Consider the following 10,682-nt stretch of genomic DNA (forward strand, 5'->3'; position numbering starts at 1 on the left):
TACATACCAGAGGGAGGACAATCGAGTCCGAAACTTAATTAATGATTTTTAGACATAAAGTACGTTTTTAATGTTTTAAAAAAAAAATCACAAAAATGAGTATTTCGCAGTACTATACTGCGAATTAGGTTAACGAAAATTTTGCCGTTAAAACAATTCGCAGTATAATACTGCAAAGTATTTTTTTTATTATTTTTTTAACAAAAACACAGCGTTTAATGTAATAGTTGGGCCCGGCCTTATTTAATTAAGGCAATTCGCAGTACTATACTGCGAATTGCCTTAATTAGTACTGCGAATTGCCTTAATTAAATAAGGCTATTCTTCTTCCATCTTCCCCGACATTCCAGCCCCCCTCCATTAAAAAACAAACTCAAGAGCTTTCTGGTCCCCCCCCCTCCCGTTTTATTTTAAAAAAAAAAATCGGGCCCACCCGTCCCATAAAGAGCAAGGCGTGTAGGTCCCACATACAAAAAAAAGCTTTGGATACCGTGTTTCGGGTGCAAAAATTCAATTTCAACAATATTCAAAAAATTTACATCGAGGTATTTCAATTTAGTTTATGCCGAAACTCGTATAGTCATGCATATTAGTATTGTTTAGTATGTTTCCATGTGAATTTATGTTATGTTTGTGTTTAATTTTGTATCTTTTATATACCCGGATTGATTTTTTTGATACCCGAATTTATGTTATGTTTGTGACCAAAAATGCTACCGGATTGTTTGTGTTATATTTGATTTATATACCCGAATTTATGTTATGTTTGTGACCAAAAATGCTTAAAATTGATAAATAATTTGTATTCTTATATAATTTGTATTAAAATTTGATAAATAATTTGCATTGTTAAATACTATTATTTATTTTGTTTATTTGTATTGTTAATGTTATGTTCATATTGTAGAGCCTTACAGCGTAGTAACATATAGTATCTTTTAGCGAAGTAAAATATAGAGCCTTTTAGCGTAGTAAAATGTAGTGCCTTTTAGCGTAGTAAAATGTAGTGCCTTTTAGCGTAGAGTCTCAGTAGCTAACAAAATTTTAAAAATATTGAAATTGAGACGCATAATAATTAAGGATTATTCGGTGGTACCGGGCCTCAAAAATCAAGCCTGGACCCATACATAACTATTATCTCCAATTACAAAAAATTATAATTTAATTTATTAAGTTAACAAAATTCTAAAAATATTGAAATTGAGACGCATAATAATTAAGGATTATTCGGTGGTACCGGGCCTCAAAAATCATGCCTGGAACCCATACATAACTATTATCTCCAATTACAAAAAATTATAATTTAATTTATTAAGTTAACAAAATTCTAAATATATTGAAATTGAGACGCATATTAATTAAGGATTATTCGGTGGTACCGGGCCTCAAAAATCAAGCCTGGAACCAATACATAACTATTATCTCCAATTACAAAAAATTATAATTTAATTTATTAAGTTAACAAAATTCTAAAAATATTGAAATTGAGACGCATAATAATTAAGGATTATTCGGTGGTACCGGGCCTCAAAAATCAAGCCTGGAACCCATATATAACTATTATCTCCAATTACAAAAATTTATAATTTAATTTATTAAGTTAACAAAATTCTAAAAATGTTGAAATTGAGACGCATAATAATTAAGGATTATTCGGTGGTACCGGGCCTCAAAAATCAAGCCTGGAACCCATACATAACTATTATCTCCAATTACAAAAATTTATAATTTAATTTATTAAGTTAACAAAATTCTAAAAATGTTGAAATTGAGACGCATAATAATTAAGGATTATTCGGTGGTACCGGGCCTCAAAAATCAAGCCTGGAACCCATACATAACTATTATCTCCAATTCAAAAATTTATAATTTAATTTATTAAGTTAACAAAATTCTAAAAATGTTGAAATTGAGACGCATAATAATTAAGGATTATTCGGTGGTACCGGGCCTCAAAAATCAAGCCTGGAACCCATACATAACTATTATCTCCAATTCAAAAATTTATAATTTAATTTATTAAGTTAACAATCTAAAATTGTTGAAATTGAGACGCATAATAATTAAGGATTATACCTCACAGAGTTATTCTCCACCACAACCTCACCCCCCAATACAGTGAAACCCTTATTTTTGGAACTTCAGACATTGTAAAAAATTGATTGATAAGGAGAAGAGAGAATAATGAACGTATGTTTGAAGTTTAAGTGTTGAATGAATTTTTATAAAACTGAAACGTCTATAAATAAGGCAAGTCCGAGCTTGGGGTGTACAATTTTTCAAAGTAATTTGCAGTATTATACTGCGTTTTACGTATTTGAATTATTGTTATGTCAATTAATTATTGGTGGGGCCCATCTCAAGCGATTCACAGTATTATACAGCGAATTGCATAAAAAAATTATTTTTTTAATATTTCGCAGTATGATACTGCGAATTGCTTTAACGACAAAAATTCCGTTAACCCTATTCGCAGTATGAAACTGCGAAGTACTCATTAATGTAACTTTTTTTTAAAACATTAAAAAAGTGCTTTTTGTACAAAAAATTATTAATTAAGTTTCGGACAAGAGCTGGCAAGGAGCATTGCAAGAATTAGACTATTTTCCTTTAGGATCATAGGTTTGAAATATGCAAAATGCCTCTGTATGTTGTCTTTCCTAGGTTAGATGAAGCTTTAAGCTGATGTAAATAGCAACATAGTAGAAATGACATTAGAGCATCAGACTTAGTGTAATTAGAAGATAGAGACATAGATGGCCAGCATCTACCTGATTTGTAAAGCTGTTTTTTTGGAATGAATAGAAAATCACTATTTACCAAAAAAAAAAAAAATTTAACATGGGTTAAAACATAAAAGAACATACCGTAGATTACATTTTCAAATTAAAAAGTATTAAGTGGATATGATCTAATAATACTTAAAACCTCATAAAACAAATATAATCTAATTACAAATAATATAAATTGATAGTTGACATGGAATAACTTCTATATATTAATAGATAATACATATATGTATATAGAGAGAACTAATCTGATAAAGAACATATCTCTAAATCGGGTACTTTGAAGAATTGATGGAGATAGTGTTGTGAAAAAAAGTAGGAAGTAAATACATGCAATGGATTCCTATTAAAAATGAGTTACAAAAAAAAAAAAAAAAGAACAGCAGGCATGCAACAAATTCCTATTAAAATCGAGAGAGATTCGACAAGAAGTTTCCTTCGTGAACGTTGATTCTTCAAAGCAAATTAATTTCTCAATTTTAAATTTTACAATTTTATCCGATACGAAATTATTTGTATGAAAGAAAAATTAGCTCTAAAGGGTATAAGAGTCTATTAATATCTTGGGATATTTTAGTCGTTCAACATTTAACATTTTACTATTCATGCTTTTATAATAATATAGATATAGATAGATAGATAGATATAGATATAGATAGATATAGATAAAGATAGATAGATAGATATAGATATAGATATAGATAGAAGATAATTAAAGAATTGAAACAGTAATTTTATTTTCATCGCATTAAATATGTTGCTTTCCCTATAAGAAGGTCTTAGGCCTCATTTGTTTTCTTTAAGATTGAGACGTCTGAATATGAATACACATCTGAATATCAAGATGTGTATTAAGATTAAGACATCTGAATCTGAATATACATCTGAATATATTAAGATGTGAATAGAAATATTTAAGACTGTTTGGTTTTTAACATCTGAATGTGTAAAATTTATTTTTATTTGAAAATTAATAAACATAAAATTCAAATGAAATACTAACTAATCTAATATTCTATCAATAAAATATATAGTTCTTTAAAATATGATAGTTGTTGGTGGTGATGGCTAACGGGTAAATGCCGACTAGAGACGGTGGTTGGTGGTAGTTTTGGTTTATGATGGTGGTTCATGCTAGTAGCTAGTAGTGATTGGTAGTGGTGATGATTATGATTGAGGATGGTGGTGGTGGGTGGTGATAGTTAATAATATCGGGTGGTGGTAGTAGTTGTGATTGAGGAAGGTGGTGGGTGGGTGGTGGTAGGTTATAATGATGGGCAGTGCCGGCTGTGGTTGTTGATGGTGATGGGGTGGTCAGTTGTGGTAGTTGAGGCGGGTGAGTGTTAATTGTGGGTGAGAATGATGGTGGTCGGAGTGATGGGGATGGTCGATAATGAAGGCTATGATTGAGGATGACGGTGGCGTGGTGGTGGTGGTGATGGTGGTGGGGGGTGGTGGTGGTGGTGGTTGAGTATGGTAGTGGCGGCGGCATGGTGGTAGTTGATAATGGTAGGCGATGGCGGTAGCTAATAATGAATATGTGATAGCATCTTAATAAAATTAAATCACCGTTATAGATCTTAATCATACAGACCTATTCGGACCCATTAAGTGGTTGTGAAGTAAAAAAAACAAACACACTTAATGATTAAGATCTGAATAATTAAGATTCAGACTTTAAAAACAAACGACTTAATATCTGAGATCTGAATGATCAAGATTCAAACCTTCATTATTAAGTGCAAACAAATGAGGCCTTAGTTTTTTTTTTGTAGTTTAAGGCTAAGCAAATAACCTATCAAATTTATTATCTCTAAAATTCAGGGCTTCTTCACAAAATAAATGTGATCCCTTTTATACATTTCTGGTCTTCTACTACAAACTTTACCCCGATAATTAGAGAAAATATAAGTATATTTACGTAGACTAATACAGTGGGGGCCCAAGAAGTCCAACCCGGGTACGGTTTCTGAGCTATAAAAACATCACTCAGTGCATTTCTCAAACCCTAACGCTTCGCTTCATTTGTTCTGCGCAGCCAGGGTTTTAGCGAAGCTCTCTCGTCTTTTCTTTTCGTCTTCTAAAGGTTAGATCTGTTCCTTTTTTCCTGCCTAGTATTTATATATATTCATACAAATCAATTGTATTCTAATTTGTGTTTTGTCTGTGATTTGCTGAAAAACACAATCTAATTACCTCGTGAATTGACTTTTCTTATGCTTGAATTATGAGATTTATATGTTTCTATTTACTAATTAATTGATATCATAACTTTTTCTTCCATTTTTTAATCTCGTCTATGTGGTATTGTATTTTTGTTTTTGTATATTAGATTTCAACTGTTCTACTAATTTGGATGATTTTACTGTACATAATGCTATGTGAAGTTATAATTGGTTACAACCTGTAAGATTTATTTTTTTGTTTGTTAATTCGATTTGATTTGCCACACATAGATTTAGATCTATTGATGGTTTTTTTCAAAAACGGACTTTTATGACATATACACTTGAAAGTCAATTGAATAATAAATCTACGACTATTCGAAACTCTATAGACTCTGGGTATGTTTTGTATGATAGAAAATGTTTTCCTTTTTGTTCTGTGTTTGATTTGTAATTGAACTTTTTGCTAAGAATTTTTGAAAGGTTGATAATGGCTGATTGTTGAAAAGGAACATCCTTTCCTTGAATGTTTGTTTCTTTCTAGTCAGAAATTATTTTGGACTCCATGGTTATCAAAATAATTCTTGGTTTTCCGTTCTTGTGATGATCTTCAGTTTCAAAGGAATCATGGGTAAAGAGAAGGTTCACATCAACATTGTGGTCATTGGCCACGTCGACTCTGGAAAGTCGACCACCACTGGTCACTTGATCTACAAGCTTGGTGGTATTGACAAGCGTGTTATTGAGAGGTTCGAGAAGGAAGCTGCTGAGATGAACAAGAGGTCATTCAAGTATGCCTGGGTGCTTGACAAGCTTAAGGCTGAACGTGAGCGTGGTATTACCATTGATATTGCCTTGTGGAAGTTTGAGACCACTAAGTACTACTGCACTGTGATTGATGCCCCCGGACACAGGGACTTTATCAAGAACATGATCACTGGTACCTCCCAGGCTGACTGTGCTGTCCTGATTATCGACTCCACCACTGGTGGTTTTGAAGCCGGTATTTCCAAGGATGGCCAGACCCGTGAGCACGCATTGCTTGCTTTCACCCTTGGTGTTAAGCAAATGATTTGCTGTTGTAACAAGGTTTGCTTTTATCAATTGTTTGATATTGATTACTATTTTAAAAAAGAAGCATGGCATGTTTTGCTAAATCTGTTGTTTTGTGCCTTGTGCAGATGGATGCTACCACACCCAAGTACTCCAAGGCTAGGTATGATGAAATCGTGAAGGAAGTTTCTTCCTACCTCAAGAAGGTTGGTTACAACCCTGACAAGATTCCCTTTGTTCCCATCTCTGGTTTCGAGGGGGACAATATGATTGAGAGGTCTACCAACCTTGACTGGTACAAGGGGCCAACCCTCCTTGAGGCTCTTGACCAGATTAATGAGCCCAAGAGGCCCACAGACAAACCCCTACGTCTTCCACTTCAGGACGTTTACAAGATTGGTGGTATTGGAACCGTCCCTGTTGGTCGTGTTGAAACTGGTGTCCTCAAGCCTGGTATGCTTGTGACCTTTGGGCCTACTGGTCTGACAACTGAAGTCAAGTCTGTAGAGATGCACCACGAAGCTCTCCAGGAGGCACTCCCTGGTGACAATGTCGGGTTCAATGTTAAGAATGTTGCTGTTAAGGATCTCAAGCGTGGTTATGTTGCCTCAAACTCCAAGGATGACCCAGCCAAAGGGGCTGCCAGTTTCACCTCCCAGGTCATCATCATGAACCATCCTGGTCAGATCGGAAATGGATATGCACCAGTTCTCGACTGCCACACTTCCCACATTGCTGTCAAGTTCGCTGAGATCTTGACCAAGATTGACAGACGTTCTGGTAAGGAACTTGAGAAGGAGCCTAAGTTCTTGAAGAATGGTGATGCTGGTATGGTTAAGATGATGCCGACCAAGCCTATGGTTGTTGAGACCTTCGCTGAGTACCCACCATTGGGTCGTTTTGCTGTGAGGGACATGCGTCAGACTGTTGCTGTTGGTGTCATCAAGAGTGTTGACAAGAAGGACCCAACTGGCGCCAAGGTCACCAAAGCTGCTCAGAAGAAGAAGTGAGGTTGTGGTTTTGATGGGATTCAGCTTGGATGAACTAGTTTTGTTTATCTGCATCTTTCTTTTCCAATTTTGTTTTGAACATTTAACCAGTGCTCGATATGGCTCCAGAAGCTATTGTCATGGTTCTCTAGCCTCTTTTGAGGATAGTGGAGTAATTGAGCAATTTGGTCCAGATCCAAATTGCTTGATGGGCAATGACAATAGCTCTTTGGTGGTTATTTCTGTACCTGGTTTTGTATCATATTTTATGATGAGCTTAAGTCGGTGATTCACCGAACTTGTTTAACTTTGTGAATTTTGAGCAGCAGCTTTTCTTCGTATTTCTGTTCCCTTCTCATATTTCGTTTGCAGCATTGTGACTTGTGGCTGTTCTCCTCATTCTTATAGTAGGGCCTTCGTCTGTCTGTCTTTTGTTAGCAGCAGCTTATTTATCTTAATGTTTCTGATATAGTATAAAGATTGTGTTGTCTACAAAGTGGAAATTTTGTATAGTAATTTGCTAAATGCAAAATTAACTTTTTTGGTTAAGAAAATTTAGTGGTGAATTCTTGCTTCGTAATAAATTTAAAAACTTTGGGACGAGCACAAGTATAAGATAGTTGAACAATGCTCATACTGATTACTGAGGCATAGCGGGAGCCATAGTTGTATTGGGGGTTTAATATAGATGGTTGCATTTTCTGGATTGAACAAAGAAGAACATACACGCCCTTTCTTGAGCAAAAGAGAAGAGAATTCAAGATTTTTCTTTGATCTGGTTGAGTCTTGATGTAATTACCTTTCTTTTCTTTGGATAAAGGGGTGGGGCAACAGGTCCTTTTCATTGGTTTTAACTTTTAACTTGTCATTTGTACCAATTTATTTCCAAAATCATCCTATTCTACCCTTATATTTTACTACAAGAAGTCAAGTGTGACAAGCATAGAGTAGCATGAAAAACTTATATTTAACAAGTGTTTTATTTCCAAAATCATCCTATTCTACCTTTATATTTTACTACCAGAAGTTTCAAGTGCGACGAGCATAGAGCAGCATGAAAAACTTATATTTAACAAGTGTTATGGCTTTAACAAGTTAATTACTTAGATGGTCACCTAACTTATGAAAATGTCCTACCAAAGTCATTTTTGTTTGATTTAGGACAACAAAGTCACCCAATTATTGCTATTTGACTTTAAAAAAAAAAAAAGAACACTCATTTAGCATGTTATGGCATAATAAAAAAAAAATTAATGATAGAAATTTATTTAACTCATGTCCCTTAGACCCATTTATCCCGTCCGATAAGAAAACAAGTCTACTTTGAAATATATTACCCTCTTTTACTTTCCCTCATGTCCACTCTATGAATTTTAAAATATCTCTTGCTTGTAATTTTTTTCCACTTAATCATCATTAATAATATGCAATATTTTAATATGGTACTTATTAGTTTAAAATACTAAGAATATAAAAACTATGCACGGATAAGTATTTTCCGAATTGCTACGCCTGATAATTAACTAGTTATCCAATTAACCACTCAGTTATTGCATGTATCTATCACAACGAAAAGATTCATATATTGGCTTTTTGATGTACTATACAAATAAAATTTTCTACTTTCCCTCATGTTACTCTTTCTTCTTCACCTTAAAAAACATAAACGTAGAGATTGAATTTAGAATTAATAATTTTTTCGAGTGTAGATGCATATATCCGGTTGTGCAAAATTGTGTCTCTTCTTTGTAAATTTTTTTCACCTAACCATGCTTAACTAATAGAGTATGTATTATAATTTAATTTCGGACTTTTAAGTTTCAATTATACTAGGTTTAGATGACCCGTTTTCTTATCGGGTGGGATGAATGGGTATAAAGGACATAGATTAAATGAGTTTTATCATTATAAATAAATCTTTAATATGGCATGGCATACCAAATAAGTGTTACTTTATTTTCTAAGTAAAAAAGTAAGAGAAATTTTCATAAAACACTATTTTTTGGTAGTAATTAGCCATCTATAGATATCATTTGCTATATTACGGATTATAGATACCTTTTGTGTGGTTATAAGATGTATTTGATGTATTTAAGCTATTGTATTCATGAATATAGTAGCAAAAATAGGCGTGAATCTGGAAAGTCCAGCTAATCAGTTGTTGTATTTGAGTGTATTTGACTGTATTCATGGAGTGAAACATGGGATTACAGCTGGACAGATTATTGTATTCAACTGTATTCGACTGTATTCACGGCGTGAAATAGGGGATTACACTGTTTTTAAAACGGAAAGTGAATCAATTAACATAATAGACTCCTAATATAACTCAACAAACTCAATTATAACACATAAATTTTGTATTTTCAGTTATAAAGAAGATTCTCAACCAAAAAATACCCCCAAAACATAGCAATCTTCAGAAACTATATAATACATCTGAATACATAAATTATATTAATTAAAAAAAATCATATGAATACATTCATGGCATATAGCGAGACAGTGCATATAATGAAATACATATAATACAGCGGGATACATTGAAATACAATGAAAAAAAAGACAGTGAATACAATAAAATACATGGAATACAACGAAATACATTGAATTACAATGAAAAAAAGACAATGAATACAATGAAATACATGAAAATACAGATACATTGAAAATACATTGAAATATATTAACAGAAAATCAAGTTGCTCAGCCCCAAACTCCGTCGTCTTTGTTCAAGAACAAACCCTAGTTTCCGGCGAATCCGTTGTCGAGCAACTAAATAATCCACTTAGTATCCGGTCTACTGTATCGTATTCCACTTCGATTGGGGCCTTGTCATCGATTACCATTGAGAAATTCGTGCTTATTGTTTCCTTGATCTCACGTCAAGCATTCCAAGAAAGAACGATGGCGAAGGGAGCCCAAATATTTTTAAAAAATTTCAGTTTTTTCATCGATAACCATTGAGAAATCCATGCTTATTGTTTTCTTGATCAGCAAAGGGATATTCAATCGCTTGAATTGTATGGCCTTGTTTTCTTGATTATCGTTTACTCCTCTTGGTCTTCGAATATTTCGCAAGGATTTTGGTTGTTTTATGAAAGGAAAATAATCGCTGGATAGACAGAGAAGAGGAAGAGAATCGGAAATTTTAATGGGATGTATCAAAGTAGAGAGAGAAAGAAAATACCGTAAGTGATTAGCGTATTTAGTGGCTTAGGGCTAGGAGGTAACCAAAAATAAAAATTTTGCTATAAACCTTAAAAGGTATCTATAGAATATAATTTATTTAAATAGTATTTATTTAAAATAAATAAGGTGTTAACCTTTGCTATAGGAGGTAAAAATTCCAAAAAGTAATAGTTTGGTGACTTTGTAGTCCTAAACCATACCAAAATAACTTTGGTAGAATATTTTCATAAGTTGAATGACCATCTAGGGAATTAATTCCGGTGGAAATGACATTATGTAGCTACTTTTAAGCAAGTTGTTTAAAATATATCTACAGATTACAATGTATTTAAAGGTTAGCCAATTTCGCTCAAACTTCAAGACACAACGTCCTATAGCCTTGGATGATAGTAGAAAAGCTCATTCTAGTGAGAAAACTTTCTATGTAGCTCACTATGGAATACATAATAATCTCTACTACTTCGTACCATCAATAAGCTTAGCCAATAAAAATT

General features: G+C 33.3%; 1 protein-coding gene across 1 annotated transcript; it reads left to right on the top strand.

The window, feature by feature from the left end:
- Positions 1 to 4,770: 4,770 nt before the first annotated feature.
- On the top strand, positions 4,771 to 7,354 carry LOC109208391 (elongation factor 1-alpha-like). Its single transcript, XM_019371503.1, has 3 exons — positions 4,771 to 4,875; positions 5,569 to 6,043; positions 6,136 to 7,354. Exons 2-3 carry the CDS (start codon positions 5,582 to 5,584, stop codon positions 7,015 to 7,017), a joined length of 1,344 nt encoding a protein of 447 aa, XP_019227048.1. The 5' UTR covers positions 4,771 to 4,875; positions 5,569 to 5,581; the 3' UTR covers positions 7,018 to 7,354.
- The last annotated feature ends 3,328 nt before the right edge of the window (positions 7,355 to 10,682 follow it).

Source organism: Nicotiana attenuata, unplaced genomic scaffold (assembly GCF_001879085.1).
Source record: "Nicotiana attenuata strain UT unplaced genomic scaffold, NIATTr2, whole genome shotgun sequence".
Lineage (NCBI taxonomy): Eukaryota > Viridiplantae > Streptophyta > Magnoliopsida > Solanales > Solanaceae > Nicotiana > Nicotiana attenuata.

Bases quoted from the DNA above. Each gene is read 5' to 3' on its own strand.
- LOC109208391 (XM_019371503.1), top strand. From the start codon at position 5,582: ATGGGTAAAGAGAAGGTTCACATCAACATTGTGGTCATTGGCCACGTC. The intron at 6,044-6,135 runs GTTTGCTTTTAT...TGCCTTGTGCAG, and splicing joins TGATTTGCTGTTGTAACAAG to ATGGATGCTACCACACCCAA.